The 24490-nt window shown below is 42.3% G+C and overlaps 1 protein-coding gene across 1 annotated transcript in view; it reads right to left on the minus strand.

The window, feature by feature from the left end:
* Positions 1-23205, minus strand: part of lama1 (laminin, alpha 1) — a 64199-nt gene extending 40994 nt beyond the window's left edge. The window contains exons 1-16 of the mRNA XM_081352810.1: positions 23090-23205; positions 18861-19031; positions 16327-16439; positions 9703-9945; positions 9407-9586; positions 8650-8739; positions 7863-7980; positions 7543-7721; positions 6100-6205; positions 5855-6012; positions 5303-5443; positions 3988-4149; positions 3280-3381; positions 2431-2645; positions 2197-2308; positions 1983-2093 (exon numbers count right to left, since the gene is read on the minus strand). Of these exons, the coding sequence (XP_081208936.1) occupies positions 1983-2093; positions 2197-2308; positions 2431-2645; positions 3280-3381; positions 3988-4149; positions 5303-5443; positions 5855-6012; positions 6100-6205; positions 7543-7721; positions 7863-7980; positions 8650-8739; positions 9407-9586; positions 9703-9945; positions 16327-16439; positions 18861-19031; positions 23090-23174 (2286 nt within the window). The 5' untranslated portion in view covers positions 23175-23205. The remainder of the gene's footprint in view (positions 1-1982; positions 2094-2196; positions 2309-2430; positions 2646-3279; positions 3382-3987; positions 4150-5302; positions 5444-5854; positions 6013-6099; positions 6206-7542; positions 7722-7862; positions 7981-8649; positions 8740-9406; positions 9587-9702; positions 9946-16326; positions 16440-18860; positions 19032-23089) is intronic.
* Positions 23206-24490: the final 1285 nt, after the last annotated feature.

Raw genomic sequence — 24490 nt, forward strand, 5'->3', positions numbered from 1 at the left:
GTCAGGGGTGCAGTGGGTCAGAACACCAAACACACCGGCGCCGTTACAGTCAGGGGTGCAGCGGGTCAGAACACCAAACACACCGGCGCCGTTACAGTCAGGGGTGCAGTGGGTCAGAACACCAAACACACCGGCGCCGTTACAGTCAGGGGTGCAGTGGGTCAGAACACCAAACACACCGGCGCCGTTACAGTCAGGGGTGCAGTGGGTCAGAACACCAAACACACCGGCGCCGTTACAGTCAGGGGTGCAGCGGGTCAGAACACCAAACACACCGGCGCCGTTACAGTCAGGGGTGCAGCGGGTCAGAACACCAAACACACCGGCGCCGTTACAGTCAGGGGTGCAGCGGGTCAGAACACCAAACACACCGGCGCCGTTACAGTCAGGGGTGCAGCGGGTCAGAACACCAAACACACCGGCGCCGTTACAGTCAGGGGTGCAGCGGGTCAGAACACCAAACACACCGGCGCCGTTACAGTCAGGGGTGCAGCGGGTCAGAACACCAAACACACCGGCGCCGTTACAGTCAGGGGTGCAGCGGGTCAGAACACCAAACACACCGGCGCCGTTACAGTCAGGGGTGCAGCGGGTCAGAACACCAAACACACCGGCGCCGTTACAGTCAGGGGTGCAGCGGGTCAGAACACCAAACACACCGGCGCCGTTACAGTCAGGGGTGCAGTGGGTCAGAACACCAAACACACCGGAGCCGTTACAGTCAGGGGTGCAGCGGGTCAGAACACCAAACACACCGGCGCCGTTACAGTCAGGGGTGCAGCGGGTCAGAACACCAAACACACCGGCGCCGTTACAGTCAGGGGTGCAGTGGGTCAGAACACCAAACACACCGGCGCCGTTACAGTCAGGGGTGCAGCGGGTCAGAACACCAAACACACCGGCGCCGTTACAGTCAGGGGTGCAGCGGGTCAGAACACCAAACACACCGGCGCCGTTACAGTCAGGGGTGCAGCGGGTCAGAACACCAAACACACCGGCGCCGTTACAGTCAGGGGTGCAGCGGGTCAGAACACCAAACACACCGGCGCCGTTACAGTCAGGGGTGCAGCGGGTCAGAACACCAAACACACCGGCGCCGTTACAGTCAGGGGTGCAGCGGGTCAGAACACCAAACACACCGGCGCCGTTACAGTCAGGGGTGCAGCGGGTCAGAACACCAAACACACCGGCGCCGTTACAGTCAGGGGTGCAGCGGGTCAGAACACCAAACACACCGGAGCCGTTACAGTCAGGGGTGCAGCGGGTCAGAACACCAAACACACCGGCGCCGTTACAGTCAGGGGTGCAGCGGGTCAGAACACCAAACACACCGGCGCCGTTACAGTCAGGGGTGCAGTGGGTCAGAACACCAAACACACCGGCGCCGTTACAGTCAGGGGTGCAGCGGGTCAGAACACCAAACACACCGGCGCCGTTACAGTCAGGGGTGCAGCGGGTCAGAACACCAAACACACCGGCGCCGTTACAGTCAGGGGTGCAGCGGGTCAGAACACCAAACACACCGGCGCCGTTACAGTCAGGGGTGCAGCGGGTCAGAACACCAAACACACCGGCGCCGTTACAGTCAGGGGTGCAGCGGGTCAGAACACCAAACACACCGGAGCCGTTACAGTCAGGGGTGCAGCGGGTCAGAACACCAAACACACCGGAGCCGTTACAGTCAGGGGTGCAGCGGGTCAGAACACCAAACACACCGGAGCCGTTACAGTCAGGGGTGCAGCGGGTCAGAACACCAAACACACCGGCGCCGTTACAGTCAGGGGTGCAGTGGGTCAGAACACCAAACACACCGGCGCCGTTACAGTCAGGGGTGCAGCGGGTCAGAACACCAAACACACCGGAGCCGTTACAGTCAGGGGTGCAGCGGGTCAGAACACCAAACACACCGGCGCCGTTACAGTCAGGGGTGCAGCGGGTCAGAACACCAAACACACATTAAAATAATAAAAGAGTACACCTACCAGACACTCTCCGTTGATGTCGCACTCGCTCGCGTGATCGTTACACTCACACTGAAGACAGTTTCCTCCGAACAGAATCCCACCGACCCGATAAAACCCGGGAATACAGTACTGGAGACACACACACACACACACACACACACACACACTGCTGGGTGAGAAACTGGTTGATATGTGCGTGTTTAGCTCATGTGGAAGCGCATGTGTTCCTCACCTCGCAGGAAGAGCCGGAATATCCCCACGGACACTCGCACTGCTCCACATCCAGAGGGAGTTTAGCCGGACCGGAGTGTGTGTCTGCAACTCCCAAAGACACGCCACTCAACCTGCCGACCACAAACATCTTCACACGTTCACAGTGAATAATAAACGATTCAATAAAACAATATAAATGTATTTTTTAAATGTATTATTTTGCTTGTTTATTTCAGCTTGTTTGTGTTCTGACCGTAGCGTTCCCTCAGCGCTGGCCTCCAGCTGAGCTCGAACCCGTAGCGTAGCGAGGTCCGCTAGCAGCGTCATCAGCTCGTCTCTCTGAACGCTCCGGCCGCTGTGAGCGTCGGTGAACGCGTGCGGGAGAATCTGGATCGAGACGAGCTGCTCGGTGTGAGCGGTCAGAAGCAGACGAGAGGACGGCGTCTGTCTCAGCGTGCGCCCGTTACCCTGAAACACAACACACACTCATACCGAGGCTCTCTTTCACACTCACACGCTCTACTGGTGCGTTCACATCACAACACTATTGTTAAATACGATTGACCATTAGCATATAGTTTGGTTTGGCGGTGTGGTTCTGTTCTGGGCAGCCTAGCATGGATCAGCAATGGTGAACAGAACAGAACCAACAAGAATCTATTGCAGATCTCATTAATTCAAGCTTTTAATGTACAACATAATTCGAGAATTTAGTCTGATTCAAAGCCAAATCCTGACAGAGACAGGTGGAGCTGGGGAGGGAGGAGGGCAATCAGCTCCTGGGAAACGAAGCTTGACTAGCGTGACCAGCCAGAACTGATAACAAAAGGTAACACTTGCACTTACCATAGTAATAACAGTAAATCATGCATGATTACATGCAACTAACCCTCAACCAAACCCTAACCCTACAGTAAGTACATGTAGTTGCTTAATATTACTCAGTACTTAAACAATGACACCTTAAAATAAAGTGTAACCAATCAAACTGTTAAAGCTTCACAGACTGTTGTAAGACTTCAACACGGTAAATCATGCAGCAATAAACGATTATATATCTGATATATATTGGGTCACATATGCAGAATAATTATCATCTTACCTCAATAATTACACTGAAATCTGAGCTCAGCGTTTTGTCCACGTTCTCCTCAGATGTGTCGTACGCAACGCTGTAGTTCAAGAAGCCTCCATACGACGTCACCTATACAGAGGAATGATGAAGGTGCTGAACACTGCGGTAACGTGGTTCACTGATGACTGCAGGTCATCAGCTGATGTTTTTGCTCAAGTCAGCTTTATTTCTACAGCGCCACAAATTATCTTGTAACCAATCAGATCAACATGTGATCGTCAAGCAGTGGATCTCTGAGCTGAGTGAGTGAGTGGAGGCGGGGCTCATTTGCATATTCATAGAACCGCGCATACAAAATGAGGCGAGGGTGTCGAGTAACATTCACAATATTTTAAGGCATAAAGATTTTTTTTAAAGGAAAAAAAGTATTAAATATGTAATTTTGGTGATCAAAGATGAGTTTTAAGAAATAAAATTATTGACTACAGGGGGACTTTAAAAGTAGTTAAAAAAAAAGGTGGTAATATCCATCAGTTTTGATTTCATGTTGAATGGAGGTCGGAGCTGATGGAAATGAATGCTATAATTAGATGTTTTAATTTCATTAATCCCCTGGGGACAGACGTTGCGAACGTGTGTAAGCTAATTAGCTGTAAATGTGTTAATGAGTGTGAGTGTAATGACAGGCCAGCGAGAAACACACACACACACACACACACAGAGAGAGAGAGTCACCTTGTTGTTGAGGAACGGCTCCGGCGCGACCCACGACCACAGCGACGGCACGCCTGCGGACACCGAGCCGTTCGACACGATCAGGTTTTCGTCTGAGATCTGAGATGTGAAGATGCTGGAGCTCTGAGGAGATCGAAGGAGAACCGCGTCTCTGTGAACCACCTGAGAATCAACAACACACAGGCTCTGTTTCAAACCACAGCCAAGTCAAGTCAGCTTCATTTATACAGTGCTTTTAACATTATGGATTGTTTCGCTTTACAGTGATAATAGGAGATTACAGTAACAGAGATTGTTTAGGCTTTACAGCAGATCTAGAATAAAGTTATTGTCCAGATAAACTTAGTTTTTTTGTTTCAAATAGAGATCACGATTCTCATGATTCTGGACAGACAACTAAACAAAATAATGTCATTTATTAGAGGTTCTGACAAAATGTTAACTGCTGCCATCTATTTACAAATGTTTAATTAATTTGAATGAATTATTTAAACAAACAGTTGAGTGAATGATTCAATGACTCACTCATAAAGACTTCACTTGTTTCATTACTGGATGAATCAGTGTTTGTGAACGAATCTCTTGAATCAATGATTCAATGACAAACACATTTTTTAACAGTCCCTTGTCGCCACCTACTGGTGTAACGATGTAATTGATACAATAATTATTTGAAGTGTCAAGTTACTTTTCAAAAGATGATTTATTATATTTTGATCGCTACCTTAGATATGAGTGTTTATATCCGAACTAAACTTTTATCCCAGAACATCAGTGATGATATGAATATTTGTAACATGGAAATAATAATACTGTGTGTTGAAAAGACTGAAAGTGTTTCATACCTAGATCTTTCTCTGGGTCAGCAGCAGCGTGAACACAGATTTGAATTATCCGGTATAATTTAGTCAAAGGTTTAATAGACACAGGCGAATCATTGTCATTAAGGAATGAGATCATGTGGGTGTTTGAGTCGAGATTATGATCTTTTAACAATTAATCGTGCAGCTCTTCTATATTGTAACAATCATGTTCTGTTTTATGAAAAACACATTGTTTCCCTGTGTTCTTCAACTGCTTCTTTTATTCCCAATTTCCCTGAATTTCCTAGGAAATCTTCAGTTTCCCCGTTTACTGATTATACACTTATTTGTTGCTATGGTTACTGATTGCTTTGCACACCTGTTTCTTGTTTAGTTTGTTTTCCCTTTGCGTTTAAGCCCTCACTTTAGTTCTAAGTCTTTACTTCAGTCAAGCTGTTACGATGATGTAGTTTTGTTATTTTTGGTGTGATATTAGCAGTAGTTAAACATACCGAGCTGGTGAACCAGGTCGAGCTCTCGCACACGTCTGACACTCCGAAACAGAAACACTCGATGCAGCCCTCGGGATTACTGGCCTGCAGGTTATAGAAACCCTGCTTACACAGATCACAGTTCGAGCCCATCACGTTATCCTGCAGAGAGAGAGAGAGAGAGAGAGAGAGAGAGAGAGAGAGAGGGGGAGAGAGAGAGAGAGAGAGAGAGAGAGAGAGAGAGAGAGAGAGAGAGAGAGAGAGAGAGAGAGAGAGAGAGAGAGAGAGAGAGACGGGAGAAGAGGTTACGCAAGTGTCATTTAATGCTAAAACCCATAAAGCCTGATATATGAAATAACAGTCAGAAAATCATGATATTTAAAAAAGGTGTTTTTTTGTTAAGTATCATATTTGATTCATCAGGTTTTTATGGCTCATATTGTCTGATATAGTGAGAATATGGAAGAAAAAACTGCCCAAATTGAGCAAAAATATGCAGTTTGGTGCATGCTGATATTTATATGAAATTCTAATGCTTATAATGTACATCAATGAGATCTTTAAAACCGTTACCTTGCACACACACTCCCTGCAGGGGTCGCTGTTGTGGCTTCCGTCCAGGTTACACTCGCAGCGAGTGCATTGTGGGAAATCTCTGAAGCCGAACGCACAGCGGTCACACTTCTCGCCAGCAAAACCCTCCTTACACACACACTGACCTGCAGACAGACCTACACGACACAAACCAGCAGCTCAGACAACGCCTGAAACACTGCATCAGAGATATTCGTTGGCAAACAGAAGCAGTGATGTTTCACCTGAGTCGAGGTTCGCGTGATCATCGTCTCTGATGCACACGGGACTCGCTGAGCCTCTCGCGTCACACTCACACTCAACACACGGGTTATCGGCGTACGGAGACACCTGAAACACAGACACGTAAAAGAGTTTAACATTCACAGTCTTTATTGTGCAGAACATTCATCATGAAGAAGTTTGGAAACTCTTCTGGAGCTCTAATGGAGACATGTGACACAGTTAACAGGGAACGTTCTCAGAACTTTCAGCAAACATTCTTCCAGAACGTTCATTCAAAGTTATCTGGTCTTTAATAATTTTCTCAAAAAAAAAAAAAAATGTATACAATTATGACACAAATTTTAGATACCAATGAAAATTCACAATTATCTTTTCCAATTTTGAAACCACAGCTAAAACTACAAACCTAACTAATAGGCTATAACTGTAAATATACTCTTTACTCTTTATCAGTTAAACATAGAGTCATCCTTATTTCAATTAAAGTTACAAAAGTTTTTAAGTCAAGAGCAGTGAGTGATTTTTTACTTTTTGAGTGACTCACTCACTCATTGACTCACTCAATGACTCACTCACTTACTGACTCATTTACTCACTCACTTACTGATTCACTCACTGACTGACTCACTCACTCACTGACTCACTAACTCAGTGACTCACTCACTCACTCATTGACTCACTGACTCACTCACTTACTGACTCATTTACTCACTCACTCACTCACTGACTCACTCACTCACTCACTCACTCACTGACTCACTAACTCACTGAATCACTCACTCACTCACTCACTCACTCACTCAAACTCACACTCACTCACTCACTCACTCACTCACTCACTCACTCACTGAATCACTCACTCACTCATTCACTGAATCACTCACTCACTCACTCACTCACTCACTCACTGAATCACTCACTCACTCACACACACACACTTACTAACTCACTGACTCACTCACTCACTCATACACACACTCACTAACTCACTGATTCACTCACTAAATCACTCACTCACTGACTCACTCACTCACTCACTCACTCACTCACTCACTCACTCACTCACTGAATCACTCACTGACACACTCACTCACACACACACACACACACACACACACACACACACACAAACACACACACTCACTAACTCACTGATTCACTCACTCACTGAATCACTCACTTGCACACTCACTCACACACACACACACACACACACACACACACACACACACACTCACTAACTCACTCACTCACTCACTGAATCACTCACTGACACACTCACTCACTCACTCACTCACTCACACACTCACTAACTCACTGATTCACTCACTCACTGAATCACTCACTCACTAAATCACTCACTCACTCACTCACTGAATCACTCACTGACACACTCACTCACACACACACACACACACACACACACACACACACACACAGACCTGGTTAGGTCTGTAGTATCCGTCCGCACAGGTTTGGCAGTTCACTCCCGCGGTGTTCTGGGAGCAGTTCACACACACTCCTCCGCCCACAAACCGGTCCTGTGTGTTCAAGCTCAGCCTCAGATCCGCCACCGTCTGGTTGTAGTAACAGTCGTCGGCCTTGTTGTGACAGTTACACTCTGATCAACGAGAGAGAAAACACACAGATCAGGAGGGTCGTGATCGCTTATAAACGAAGGTTTGTTTAGTTTTGTGTTTGAGTGAATCTCACAAAATACTGTATGTCCATGTCATATATGTGACGTTATTTATTGTCTTACTCTCGCATGTGTTTCCTTTAGAAAGCGTTCCTGGTTGCCATGGCTCCTGATGGTATCCAGGGCAACACTCATTACAGCTCTCACCACAAGTGTTGTGCTCACACACACACTTCAGTTTCTGTGGAAACATGAGAGAGAAGAGAGTGAGACACGCATAACAAACAGCAGAGGGACAGAGAAAGGCGAAAGTGAGATGCCACTGTAAATACTGAGACCATCAGAGAGAACACACACACACACACACACTGAACACACACTCACTCACACACACACACACACACACACACACAGTCTTGTTCGCTATCTTTGTGGGGACTCTCCATAGGCGTAATGATTTTCGATTCCCTAAACCAAACCGACCCCTAAACCTACTCATCACACACACACACACACTAAGGTGAACCCCTAAACCGACCCGACATCACACACACACTAACCAGACCCCTAAACCTACCCATCACACACACACACACACACACACAAAATCGACCCCTAAACCTACCCATCACAGAGAACTTTCCGCATTTTTACATTTAAAAAAAAAATAATTTAGTGTGTTTATTAACCCATTTCCCTCGTGAGGAACCGCTGGCTAGTCCCCACAATGTAATATAAACCTGTACACACACACACACACACACACACACACACTGAACACACACAAATGAGACCTTATTGTAAAGGTGTAAACTGCGATACAGTGACTTCAGAGAGGCGGAGCCAAAGTTCACAATATCATTTGATTGACAGCTTCTGTCTCAGGGGGATGGTGTTTGTTGTCAGTTACCTTGGTAACGGGGTCCCATGGGCAGCTCTGGGCGTGGCCATAGCAGATGCACATCCCGCCCACCGAGATGTCCTTGATGGAGTAATAATACTGAAACCAGACCGAGACCAGGACACAGTTAGACTGTTACTGAATTAACACAAAACTACCATGGTACTCCTTGAGATATCTTTGATATGAATACGGTGATCAACTCATGCGGGTAAAAATCAACTGTGGCGGGAATCGCTGTCAAATCACTGGCCAATTTGGCGTGTAACTTATGTTTACTCACTTTTCTGAGCAAGTTTGTGTGTTCGCAGATTTTGCGCAAATACTCGTGAGTCATCATGGTATATTAAATACAGCGCATTGCAGAATCTGCTCATATCTGCTTACTTGAACACACACGTCACTACACAACAGACACCGGCGCGCTTGTTCATTTGCATTGAAGCAATAGTGAAGATTAAAAGCTTTTGGTGAACAGAAAAGACATTGTTATTTTCCAACATCCTACATTTTTTTTATGTTTCTTGTACTGTGTTGATCTGTCCACCTAAAACTTTATGAAATCAAAATATATATATAATCTGTGATGTAGTTAATCTGGTTTATTTCTTTATTCTTCTTCTATTTTTTATTTATTTTGCTAGTAGAAGTTCTGAATGGCCGTTAACATATACATTTAGCAGCCAAATTGGCCGGTGAGTGAAAAAGTTCATTTCAAACCCTGACCTCAAGGCACCATCTGAAACCACAGCACTACATATCATACCCGGCGTGTGACGATGGGGTCGACTTCTCGGGGGTCGCGGTAGCTGAGGGTCATGAGGTCGGCGTTGAGCGTCCGGATCCTCTGCAGGCGCAGGCGAATGAACCGAGCCGAGGTGAAGTCCAGCAGTTCTGGAGTCAGATCATCAGCGCTGGGACGCCCGTTAATCAGAGACGTGTGGATCTGAGGAGAGACCAGACACACTCAGAGATACACTCATGTGGGGAGAGGCTTTATTAGCTCTTTTAGTGGGTGTAAAACACACACACACACACACACACACACACACACACACTCACCTCTCCATGCTCCAGCGGCACCAGTCGTGAGTAGTAAGATGTGCAGATGACCTCGTCGTCCCTCTTGTATGTGGGCGGGCCGAGGCGGGGCGTGACGTTGTAGCGGGTCAGGCACTCGGTGTCGCTGATGGCGTAATATTGCCACGGCTGGAAGTCCAGCCCGTCCAGAGAGCGCTCCAGAACCCAGTTCCCGGGGCGAGGAGAGTTCGCCGCCTTGATGATGATGTAGGCGACCTGGAAGACCTGCGGGGGAAGAGCGAACACTTGGTCACATGGACAGCAGGGGTATTATAGTTAAAGGTGACATATTAAGCCTCTTTTCACCAGATGTATAAATCTCTGGTGTCTCCAGAATGAGTGTGTGAAATTTCATCTCAAAATACCAGATCATTTATTATAGCTTGTCAAATTTGCCCTTTTTGTGTGTGAGCAATACTGTGCCGTTTTTGAGTCCCTTTAAATGCAAATGAGCTTTAGCTCCGCCTCCGTTCAGAAGAGGGCGGAGTCTTTACACGAGCTTCAGAAACTCCGGCAATAACAGAACAGGCCAATCTCCCTCATCCAGAATCCCAGAATAACCAGTAGCGAGTGCAGCCTTACGGAGAGACTCAGGAAGAGCTTCTGAATGTTAGTGGAGACATTTCTGTAGTTGTTGTGGAGTTACACTGATCATCTCATCATCATGTTGAACTTCTCCACAAGTGTCCACAGTTCCTGAGGTGTTTATAAGACAGCGGTGACATGTTCTGGTCAATAGTGTTCAGTGCTCGTCTGTGCTCAACCACAGAACAGCTTCAGGCTCTGCTGGATCTTCATCATTGCGTTAGAACTGGTCTCTGTCGTCGCTTGTGGAACCAGATGTCGGCTGGTGTGTGTAAACGTGCAGATTAAGGGCTGGTAATATTATAATAAGATCCTCTTCATACGTCAGAAGGAGAGCGAAATCTGATCGGCTTATTTTATAACATGCTTGCAGAGAAAGGCTCACCAGAACACAGTTACTGGGTTTCACTTTTCATGTTTTCTGGGTTGTTAGAAGCTCTGATTATAGCACTGAAACACGGGAAACCTCAGATTTTCATGATATTTCCCCTTTAACCAAAACCATGAATAAACATGTAATACAATAAACAGCTAAAGGACACTGGTGACTTCCTCTTCCTGTCGTCTCAGAGAGATTAAACCAAACTTTTACACTACTTTCCTTCTAATGACCCTCCGTCTCAGGAATGACTCTATCATCCGCTGTCTGTCCCGCTCAGACAAAACAAGTTCTGGCAGGAGAAGCACTCCGGATCTCATGAGTGTGTGTCTCAGACGAGCTGCTTTCATCTCAGTTCTCACTCGATCTCTCTAGACGAGCACTGGGTTGAATCTGTTTCACACACACCTCACCTGAACACATGGGCTTACTGTACTGAAGCTATTCCTGTGTGATAATACACATTACGCTCTAATGGGTTCTGTGATGTAGGTTTAGTTTAAGAGGATACAATACACAGCATGAACCATTACGCCTGCGGAGAATCCCTGTAAACCACATTTACAAGTATGAGTGTGTGTGTGTGTGTGTGTGTGTGTGTGTGTGTTTACTGGACCCTTAGCAATGTAAAGACGAAGACACACACAAACGCACGTCTTCATCTCGTCTGACTGTAATGACAGCGTTCGAGTGTCTCTGCATTTGATCATGAGATTTCCGGAATCCCCGGAATAAAACGTTTGTGAAGATGCAGGGAAATCACGGATTACAGGGAGTGATTTTCCACTTTCATTCAGCAGTGATGATAATCACAGGCTGCCTTACTGTAGAATTATGGGATGGTTGCTAGGGAAAACAACAACTGCTCCAAGAAATATTACAATAAATGAGTGAACGAGGTGTATTTCTGTGTGAATCTGGATATACCGGGAGAAACTGTTTCTAACTCACTGAGGTCAAACGTCTCATTCTCTGACACTGTTGAGTTTCACTGAACTTCACATTAGACAAAATAATCATTGTTTCCTGAAGATGTAAAACATTGTGTCGTCTGGACAAACTCAAGGGCGTTTGGATAATTCTAACAGCAACAGGCTGAATAACATTTAGATAACGAAACACATTATTGTGCGCTTATTGTTTTCGATCAAGTTTTACTCTATCTTCAAGTTTTACTGTATTGAAAATTAAAAAAAACTATCTTTTTTGATTTTCGTGTAAATGTGTATGTCTGTAATTTATCATTACCAATGATTTGGCAAAGTAAAGACTTTCCCATGTTAATAAGGCTACTGGAATCTTAAACTTATTAGTAAAATCCCACCAAAACGGGATAAATCCCAGCAGATTCACACCCTGAAGACGATAACCAGCCTCAGAAACCAGTCGCCTCATCCAGCGAACACGATCTGGCCAAACAAACACAAGCCAAGGAGACGTTTGGCCCCCCAGACAGAGACACTATCAGGCCGTAAACACACACACACATAGAGACACACACACACACACACACACACACACACACACACACACACACACACGTTCTGCTGTCCAAACACCTCAGGAAGATCTTCAACAGCTGTGTTGGTCACACTCTCTTTATCACACACACACACACACACACACACAGCTGTGAAGAAGCCGTAAACAGTGCTACTCTACGACGACACTCGATCAAACAGGTGCTGGCGTTTGCTTTGTGTTGCGAGTCAAAGAAACGTAAACATCTCTGAACCCTGACCTTTGCAAAATCATTCATTACAAATACAAACTCTCCCAGTTTGAGCAGCGCGACGTCAACGTCTGTCTCAACCAATGACGTGTGTTTAGGGCGGGGCTATCTGTTTAACTGACCAATGACGTGAGTTTAGGGCGGGGCTATCTGTTTAACTGACCAATAACAGGCGATAAAGAATGATCAGGAAACCTGTTTGAAAACAGTAATTTCTACATTTCCATAGAGGCCAGAAATAGGTTTTTGAGGAAAATGATCCAGGATGTTCCTCCATATAGTGTCTTCAATGGGGTCCAACGGGTCGAAGGTCCAGATGTGAGTTTCAGTGCAGCTTCAAAGTCTCGACACGATCCAGCCGAGGAATAAGAGTCTCATCTAGACAAATCAATCTGGACCTTCATCCCGTTGGACCCCATTGAAGACACTATATGGAGAAACATCCTGGAATGTGTTCCTCAAAAACCTTCATTTCTTTTCCACTGAAGAAAGACATGAACATCTTGGATGACGTGCGGGAGAGTAAACTATCAGGACATTTTAATTCTGAAGTGAACGACTCCTTTAAACTTATTTTTTGTAAAAATTCTTCCTTTTCATCTGATGAATGACCACCAAATTGTGGCTGTAAAGCTTGAAAGCTCACCTGGGCCCACCCGTCCCCTCAGGTGTGTGTGTGTGTGTGTGTGTGTGTCTGTCTGTGTGTGAGAGAGAGTGTGTGTGTGTGTGTGTGTTTGTGTGTGTGTGAGAGTGAGTGTGTGTGTGTGTTTGTGTGTGTGTCACGCCCCTCCCCCGTGGCCTCACTGAACACAGACAAAGGCCTGACTCATCCTCACTGCAGACGAACACACACACACACACACACACACACACACACACACACACACACACACACACACACTCGTCTGCTTCCACTAAACCACATCGCAGGATTCTTTAGTGTTTTTCAGCCGGGGAAACGTGAGGTGATTCAGATTTCTGTGGTTGATGAGTTTCTGGCACTGCATTTTTCAGCACAAATTCCTAAACATTCTTAAACCAATATACATTTACTGGAGAAGCAAAATAATATGGGAAAGAAGTAAATTTATGCTTAAAATAAGAGCAAATATCTCCCAATGGGGTCATAAAAGGGAAAACAAGTTTACTTTTCTCACTTCATTTCGATACTTTTTCAGTAATCAAGTCTTAGGGCCCTATTTTAACGATCTGAAACGCAAGTAACTTTGTGGGCGGGTCTCGGGCGCTGTTGCTATTATACCGGCGAGATAAATGACTCTCCGACGCAGATCTAAAATGTTTTGGTCTGAAGTCGCTTCATTACTCATAGGTGTGGTTTGGGCGTAACATGAAATAAACCAATCAGAGCGTCATCTCACATTCCCTTTAAGAGCAGGCGTGCTTGTTCCATGGCGGATTGCTATTATAACGGCGGATTTGCCAGGAGCGGTTCACAGCCGAGGAGACCGATGCTCTCGTCAGGGCCGTAACACACAGAGAAGTGACATTGGGGACGGAGAAACACACCCAGATTAGCTTCAGTTAAACAGGCGTATGATAATTTGGGTAAATGTGTAAGCTAGATTTATGCCTATTATTTCACATCTTCATGGACACCACAATGATTTCCCTCGTGTGGAGTATTTTTCCTTGTAATTATGTATGGGTTTCTAAAAATGGCAACTGTGTAGATGAGAGAAGCAAAGTGTGTGTGCGTTGTGCACACACTACATTATGGCCAAGCGTGCGCCCTTAAAACAGCCTCTGAATAACGCGGCACTGACTTTAGACGAGGTTTCTCCTGGTCAGTGGCGGAATTGTTTTCTGAAACTGCAAAATAGCACCAGGGAACGTTTGCGCGGGAACACGCCTCCTCTTTCGCTGAACCGCCCCCGGGAGCGCAAGTTCATTCCCAAGTTTACCGGCGTGCGTCTGTAGGGAAGAGTCCGCTGTGCGCGGGTGCAGAAATAGGAATGATACATGCGTCGTGTACAAAGTCAATTGCGCTGTGTGCGAGATAGGGCTCTATGTATCTTCAGTCATTTTGCTTCTCCAGTAAATTTGTAAGTCGACACTAGGGCTGGGCGATAAAACGATAACGATAATTATCGCAATATAATTTTTCTCGATAAAACGATATCAAGAGTTCGATAAATGTTCGATAATGTTTATGCGCCAAAAAGCAGAACGAAACTCATTTGAACCATTTGTTCATGTAGCTGTATTGTAATGTGTTACCAATAAAAATAATTATTAAATGCATTTTTATCAAAAAAAAAACTTTTTTTGCAAATGTCCAACGTTGAGTTAATCCAGCAGTTTTTGGGTTCTCGGCAGATTTTAACAGTTGTCATTTGCACATGAACACAAGAGTGACCATCATCACATTCATCATCACATCCATGACCCGTACTGTGGCTGGAATGTGTCCGTCAGATCACGTTGACTGGATTGTGTGGAATAGTTGTGAGTATTATCAGAGCTGGAATGCTGCGGATTGTTTCTAGTTTTGGGATTAGTGTGTCTCTTGACCTCTCTAGACAAACACTCTTGTGTTCGACGGCCCCCGGGGGCCTGGAATCGCTTCACAACAACACAACTGCTCCTCCATTCACACACACACACACACACACACACACACACACACACACACACACACACACACAGGAACCCGACAGCTAGTGTACAATTAGCACAGCATTCAAGTTAACGACGGGACATAATGGCTGATCTGCCCTGACGGAGGAGGAGGAGGGGTGTATAAACAGCTTAATTTCACTGGGAAACGGCACTGTGTTCCTTAACTTAAAATCTCTCCAAAATCAATTATCCCAGGATGCAGAGTTGTGTCACAGATGATGCACTGTCCACTATATACTCCACAGTCTAGTCCTTTTGTAAGGTTATTTGGCTTTAGTGTCGATTGCTCCATTACATAAGTAAAACTGTGACAGGTAAATGCATGAAGAGTAAATTAAGTGCATCATCAGAGAATCTGAATTTTGTCTGTGAACATAACAATAAATGATACTTTGAAAACAAAGTATCAACAAAGTATCAAAAAGTTGTCAAAACCAACTTTTTTTTTTTTTAACAGCCAGATGTTTCAGTTTTTCTTAAATTTGGTTTGGTTTAAAACTTAAGTTTCGATTTAATATATTTTCATGCAAAGTAATAGATTATTTATTATCAAGACCATGTACTTACTTAATATATTTTCTTTAGACATAATACAAAAATGCTACTTGATGTAAGTCAAAATAATGATTCTGTTGGCTTTTTACACCATAAACAAAAGCTAAACTAGCTATGATATAAAATAGAACTTAGAATAAAACTAAATACATCTTATTATCTTATTAATAAAGGCAACATCAAAATACCTTTAATTCTATTGTCTTTTCTTTTATCTTCTGTTAAGATATTGCAAACCAAGGTTATTGAAACTAAAACTAAAAAACATGAAAAACATTTTCGTTGCTTGGAATTAAATTCATTAATAACTCAGAAACTTATTTTATTTCACCTACTTGCAAATGCAAGTTTAACTTGATGTCCTGAAATAAATAAAACTAAACTAAAAATTAATGCAGTCTATACAGACATATTTAAAAATAAAAAAAGCAAAAATACCCTTAAAATAACTAAAATTAAAACAGAATAAAAACTACTTAAAAATATTAATGAAAAACTACTAAAAACTATACTTGAAATAACACTGATGCAAACTGGTATTTGTTAACATATTATGTAATTATTATTGTAATCATAATGTTATAGTGTAAAATAGTTAACTGCACGTTGTTCTTCTAGTTATTATATGAACGCATTGACAGGAAACAGCTGATTCTGCGGATAGGAGACGCGGACACAGAGTTAGCATCTGAGCACCAGATTAGCGCAGTCCTACCTGTCGAAGGTCCAGCGTGATCGTGACCCAGTGGAACTGACGCCCGTTCTTGATGCTCGGGCTTTGCCACCACTGGTTAGTGCCGTCGATGGCGTTAGTAATGGGATGTTGCTCTGTTTGAACAGAAATAAACATGATCTACGGTTAGCAGGAAAAACCACCACGAATGTGCAAGACTACATAGACACTGATGCACCATGAATTAACTAGACCGGCACATTAAAGGGACAGCTCACCCAAAAATAAAAATTAGCCCAAGATGCACTTTTATGATGGACAGATGCACTTTTATGATGGACAGATGCACTTTTATGATGGATAGATGCACTTTTATGATGGATAGATGCACTTTTATGATGGATAGATGCACTTTTATGATGGACAGATGCACTTTTATGATGATAGATACACTTTTATGATGGACAGATGCACTTTTATGATGGACAGATGCACTTTTATGATGGATAGATGCACTTTTATGATGGATAGATACACTTTTATGATGGACAGATGCACTTTTATGATGATAGATACACTTTTATGATGGACAGATGCACTTTTATGATGGACAGATGCACTTTTATGATGAATAGATACACTTTTATGATGGACAGATGCACTTTTATGATGAATAGATGCACTTTTATGATGGATAGATGCACTTTTATGATGGATAGATACACTTTTATGATGGACAGATGCACTTTTATGATGGACAGATGCACTTTTATGATGGATAGATGCACTTTTATGATGGACAGATGCACTTTTATGATGGATAGATACACTTTTATGATGGACAGATGCACTTTTATGATGGATAGATGCACTTTTATGATGGATAGTGTTTTACGGTGTGTACTTTCTTCTTAACACCTTTTACCTATTTATTTATTATTCTCAGGTAAGGTAAAGAAAGTCAAATCTGACCTAAACCGTAAGCATTCAAAAGGTACTTACAATTTGGTCAGAAGACTCCCCTGTGGTATGTTCGCATTAAAAGTCTTTCAGCATCATAAATCTAAGTCTCGGTAGGCAGATTATGTAATCAATTAAGTTTATTTTAATTGGTTACTTTTCTTTTAAAATAAACAAAAATATAAAGGCAAATAAAACTTCATCGTTTAAGTATAAAATACTATAATAACATCTTGAATCAAAGGTGTAGTAAGCTCTGGGCTTCTTCACTTCTGCTTGGGGTTTCTTGTCCTCAGCTCTGGGCTTCTAGGCGTCGGGGGCACACTGGCGTATCAGTATCCCCCGAGGCAAACAGTTCATCAGTCTTTTATACTCCTGTTGTTTTCAACAGACGTTGGGTTGTCACTCCTCCAAAGTTTCCCAGATTCTTCTCTAGTCAGGTGCAAGCAGTCCATCTCTTCATGTCCTTGAACTACAGTAAACTCAACTAAGATGGCTGAGTTCATTTACAGTTCTAGGAGTCTAGTGCACACACATAATCACATTTTTCTGCTCCTCTTAACATGGGTTGGCACAATCACATATACATACATAATTAATTACTGTACATCTATGCCAAAACAATATAGGCCATCTTTTACAAACAAAATAAATAACAACATTGAATGCAATGCATTATATCCAATACATTGGCTAAATATGTATAACAATAAAGGCATCTATAATAAACAAGGAGGCAGGTAATTGCATTTTCTTGATATTATACAACAATAGATACACTTTTATGATGGACAGATGCACTTTTATGATGGACAGATGCACTTTTATGATGGATAGATGCACTTTTACGATGGATAGATACACTTTTATGATGGACAGATGCACTTTTATGATGAATAGATGCACTTTTATGATGGACAGATGCACTTTTATGATGGACAGATGCACTTTTATGATAAACAGATGCACTTTTATCATGGATAGATGCACTTTTATGATGAATAGATGCACTTTTATGATGATAGATGCACTTTTATGATGGACAGATGCACTTTTATGATGGATAGATGGACTTTTATGATGGACAGATGCACTTTTATGATGGACAGATGCACTTTTATGATGGACAGATGCACTTTTATGATGGACAGATGCACTTTTATGATGGACAGATGCACTTTTATGATGGATAGATGGACTTTTATCATGGATAACACTTTTATCATGGATAGATGCACTTTTATCATGGATAATACACTTTTATCATGGATACATGCACTTTTATGATGAATAGATGCACTTATGATGGACTTCAGAACAGAAACGGCCATTCACTGCCATTATAAAGCTTGGAAGAGTCAGGACATTTTTTAATATAACTCTGATTGTGTTCGTGTGAAAGAAGAATGTCATAAACACCTAGGATGATTTGAGGGAGAGTAAATCATGGGCTAATTTTCATTTTTGGGTGAACTATCCCTTTAACAAAGATTAATAAACACTGTAACACATGTATTACTCATTGTTACGTATTGTTAGTTAATGCATGAACTAAAGGGACTTTTATTGTAAAGTGTTGCTGATTAATCTAGTTTAAGATTTTGGGATTCTGTTACCTTTGGGATTCTGGCTGCTAGCGTCACAGAGCCGACACTGAGGGTTACGGATTCGTCTTCCGGGAACGTGTTCCACTAGTTTACAGTACATCTCGGGAGCGGGATCGCCACAGGTCGCGTTGGTGGAGATTTCGGCATTACTGGCGAGGTTCAGGATAGCGGGAAACAGACCTGGAATGACAGATGGAAAATGTTTAAAGAGGAACTATAACGCACTCAAAGTCTTGATGTTGTTTCAGACTCCACTAGAACAGGTTTTCCTGCTTGAATGTTGATTATTCTCCTCATATTCTCCATTGTTGCGGCTCCTCTCTTCCCAGTCTGTCAGTAACGCTCTGTTTACTTCCTGTCTCTATGAAGCCCCTCCTCCTGAAAAGCACACTGTGCTCTGATTGGTCGGCTGGAGCAGTGTGTAGTGATTGGTCGAGCGCTTCCAGTGTGTTTGGGAAATGTCCCGCCCCTTTCCATAACCGCCAGTTTAACACACTACTAACTAACTCAACCAGGCCCCGCCCCTTTATTCTGCGCATGAATTATTATAATGAGGAATATTGTGACGTGTTCGTTCCCGGAAGAAACTCAAGACTACAGTGGAGGCGTTTCAGGAGTTCAGGAACACTGACTCTGATATAGAGAAGAGCTGGAGCTTCTTCATGATCACACAACAACAACATCACACACTGAAGAAAGTTAAAGATGGGAAAAAACATCATAGAGCTGTTTAATAACTCGCCGTTTAAGAGGCAATTGCTCAGAACTGCTCAACCTTCTCTTTCTCTCTTTGAAGAGCGATCCATCACCCGCCCACGTGTCTGTGTGCCGCCATTCATGACACAAATAACTACGCTTTGGACACTAGACAAAAGCAGTCATCAATTCTCATGAGGAGATAACCATCCTCTCTGCTGACCGGTCATTACTGACAGCAAAGAGTTCAAAGAGAGGAACCGTGAAGATGAAGACGATGAAGAAGATGAAGAAGATCAAGAGGTCAAACTCTTCATCATACATGCATCTGATTATTGTTTTATCATGCATAATCAGTGGTTTATACAAGCAACAAGCCCTTCCAGGCTGTGATTTACACTGATTTTACCATAGTAAAGGGTTTTAGGGCCTTTAGTGCTGCTAATTTCTGTGCCTCACCAAACGATCTCAATGCCACTGAATATCAGCTTGTGTGTGTTGAGTGTGTGTCACCGGCAGACGGTGTGTGTCTCGGGGGAGTCGTGGCTCTGAATGGACCCCAGCGGTGCTGAACACACACACACACACACACACACACACACACACACACACACACACACACACACACACTTCAAACACTCGACAGATAAAGAGACGCTGATGACTGAAGTCATTACGGCACATCTGGCCTGCGTTTGCATGTGACACACACGCTGAGAACACACACACATCTGCTGCGAACTCCTCAATCTTCTTTACACAACTACACTAAGAAGTGAATTAGATGTTTATAAGACAGATGCACTTTCATGGTTAAGAGATCAAGAGAAACAACTCATATATACACCCAGATCACATTATACACTGCAAAAAATGCTTTTCTTGCTTAGTATTTGTGTCTTGTTTCCAGTCCAAATATCTACAAATTCTTAAATCGATATGAATTTCCTAGATGAGTAAAATGCTTTAAGATATTATGTCTTGTTTTCTGGGGATGAAAATCAAAATGAAGTGAGTTTTTAGTTTAAACAAGCAAGATTATCTGCCAATGCGGTCAGAAAAATAAACAATTAAAACAGAAAAAATATTATTTTTCTTTCTACATTAGCAGATAATCTTGCTTGTTTTAAGCAAAAACTCACTGAAAACAAAACATAATATCTTATATAATTTTTCTCATCTAGTAAATGCATCTTGATTTAAGAATTTTTGATATTTGGACTAGAGACAAGACAAAAATACTAAGTAAGAACAGCATTTCTTGCTGTGACGCTCCACACGGGCTCAGATTTCTCCCTAAGCTTTAGAGGAATGATCTCAGCGGAAGAAGACGACAAGACGATCGCATCTCAGAGCGTCGTCAGCGGCTCGTCTGGTGTGAACACAGAGTTTAAACATCCTCACACACTGATGCTTCCGACCCAAACGACTCCTAAAGCTCAGCTTTCAGTCGGGTCTGGAAAACAAGATTAGATCTGGGAATGTTTTAAGTGGAAGAAGGAGCTGATCTCCTGAATCGTGTCTAGAAGAAGCATTTGAAGTGGCATGCATTGGTGATGAGATCAGCAGAGACTGCGAATCAAAGCGTCTGGATGAAGCGGCTCCGGGACAGAACAGGAGATCTGCCGGATTTGCATGTGAACGGAGTCTGTAATCAGATCAAGTGGAGCTGATAAGAACCTCACAATGTGATTCAGTCAATTCAGCGCCAAATGCCGAATGATTAGAAATCTCACACTTGCAGAGCGATCGAAGCTGATAAAGACACACAGATGCAGCCACTATATATATATATATATATGTTACATGATACATTTCTAAATCTGAACATGTAGTTTGAAATGATTCTGGAAACAAATGATACTTTCAAAAACAAACAAATAAATGTATCAGTTTTTCTCAAATGTGATTTGCTTCAAACCTTAAGTTTTGATTTTATATATTTTCCCCAAAGACAAAAACATTCATACAAGGTAAAAATATTATTTATTATCAAAACCATGTACTTAATTAATATTTTTGTGTGGCGTTTACACCATAAACAAACACCAAAAACACTTAGAATAAAACTAAAAACATAATCTTAGCTAATATTAAATTATTTTTACTTACTATAAATAAAGGCAACATCAAAAGACATTAATTTCTTTTGTCTTTTGTTAAGATGTTGCAAACCAAGATTATTATAGTTAACTGAAAAACTATAAAACTACTTAAATAAATTTTTTGCAATTTTTTTTACTTGCAAATGCAAGTTTAACTTGATGTAGTGAAATAAAAATTAATACACACTATACAGACATTATCACTTCTTTGCCCGCTCTGCTCTGGATCTAGAAGTCTATTAAAGTTTAAATAACGCAAATGTCCTCGTGTTATTCATGAGAGTGATTCCCACTGAGAGGCTTTCATGACCAGTTAACTAACGCCGCTCACCAGAACTAAACCCTCCAGGATTAGCCGTTAATGGACCGGGACAGGAGTCTCATGTGACCCACACATTCAGCACAAAGAACACACACAGATCAGATGAAAGTTCAGTCGATAAGGTTTCACAGGACTGAGGTGTAAGCGGACACTCGCTGCTTTACGGCTCACAGATACACTACATTAGTGGCTTCCTGACCTCTACGTGTTCAACAAACCTGCGGGTGACAAACCTCGTTAATGTGCAAATGCTAAACCATCAATGCAAATATCCAAAGCAGAAGTTAACATCGTCCTCATGGACCCATCACTCGCTGTGTGTTGACTGAATTAGACCACATGAAGCATTTAACAGCTGAGCACTGTTACTAATGTTACAAGAAATCAGTGCTTTTGCGGTTACACTTTATTTTAAGGTGTCATTGTTACAGTGTAATTACATATTTAAGTACTGAGTAATATTAATTAAACACGTACTTACTATAGGGTTAGGGTAGGATTAGGATTTGGTTGAGGGTTAGTTGCATATAATTATGCATGATTTACTGTTATTACTATGGTAAGTACATGTAACATATGTAACAATGACTCTGTAGAATAAAGTGTTACTGCCTTTGCTATTAAAGTAACTATTAACACTTAAACACATTTAATTGTTTAATTCATCACCCACCACGTTCACATATCTATAAAAGAAGTAAAACCCACTCACAGTCACACGTCCCCTGTAACTTTTACTACCACTAACCAAACAATACTATAGTTTTACCATGATTTTATGGACATGTACCATGAAAATACTATGTTTTGCACATCTATTCTGGAAATTCCACGGTTTTATCATAATTTTACCACGATATCACCAAAGTACTGAACATATTTTAAAGAATATCATGCAGTAAACACTAAATCTGAACACATGGGAAGAGAGTAAATGCATTCAATGAGCAGAATAAAGAGTTCTACGCTCATCTTAAATCTTATATTTTCAATATTATTATTTACACAGTTTTATCTGCAATAAAAACACCGTAGATTAATATATGAGCACAGATGTGTGTGTGTGTGTGTGTGTGTGTGTGTGTGTGTGTGTGTGTGTGTGTGAGAGAGTTTACCTCTCTGCTGAGCCTGAACGCAAATCAGTGATGCGAAAACCACAGCAATCGGCCACAGCATCTTCATCTTCATCTTCATCTTCATCTAAAATAACTCAGCTCATAAACTACTAAAGCGAACTGAAATCATCAGAGTTTTGTTTAGATGTCCATTAGCTCTGCTCCTCTCTCTCTCTGTCTCTCTCTCTCTCTCTCTCTCTCTCTCATTCAAACTTTAGTCTCTTTTCTCTTTCATTCAGTCCCGCTACATTGTATTCCACTGGAATGTACCATGAGTTTAGGGGGGATGGGGTCCCGCTGGAATGTACCACGTGTTCATGTGAGGGGTCATTTTGGTTTAACCTATTTTCGCCTCAAACTTTGTTTAGGAAAGTTTCGCTATGAGACTTACTATTTCTATCTGCTGGACGAAAAAAAGTGAAATAATCCCACAGATATATTATAGTAAACAACTCACCACAACATTAAAAGCTGCGGCGCAAAATATATAGGCCTACAGGCCACGCTAGCAACTCCATAGCAACGCACTAAAGGTCACTCAGCTATGATGACTTTATTTTAATCATTAACGCCACAGTATAGGCCTAAAATTTTTAATAAACACTTTTATTCCGACTCATTTCTGCAGATCGTTTCGTAACATTTACGACTGCAACCCGCAAAAAAAAAAATAACAAGAAAAATCGGAGGGAAAGTGCCGGGAGTCAGTGATAGAGATGCGATTTGCTACTGAATCACTGAGTCGAATCCTCATTTCGCGAATCATGAGTCAGAATCTATGACCAGTTGCAATGAATCTCCAATGCGAGATGTAAAGCTGTTCTTGTAAGTTCCATTCCGTATTTAATGATTTTAAACAAGTCAATGATTTTAAAAATGTAATTCCTTTTGGCTTAAGAATTATTAACAATGTGCGATGTTTTGTAATGCGAACCATCCCGTCTTTCCCAGAGTCGTCTGTATTTGTAATGAGTAACAACTAATATGTGGTTAGCATTTAATCAAAGTGCCATGTATGAATAAGTAATAATCAGATGCACTTAAAACATTATTAACAGTATCTTAATGAAACAATGTTTTAATATTTTTGGAAGAAAATGACAGGGGTTGCCAAGGCGTTGGTTGCTATGCAGTTGCTATTTGCTAAGGTGTTCCCGCCAGTTTTACTGTTTTGTTGCTAGGGTGTTCTGGGTGGTTTCTAGGGAGTTGCTGTTTTCTGTGAGTCAGCGCATTGCTATCCTGTTGGTAGGGTGTTGCTAGGGTGCGACACACTGGCCAAAGGTTGTGACAAATCAGCCCACCCCGTTTAATATCAGTTTCTTTAATAGCTTTACTTATATATTCCTCATAAGCTACTTGAGTAAATTTCCATAATCAAAACTTTACTGTTTTCTCAAGTAT

The sequence above is a fragment of the Scardinius erythrophthalmus genome (assembly GCF_964197995.2).
Source record: "Scardinius erythrophthalmus genome assembly, chromosome: 22".
NCBI lineage: Eukaryota > Metazoa > Chordata > Actinopteri > Cypriniformes > Leuciscidae > Scardinius > Scardinius erythrophthalmus.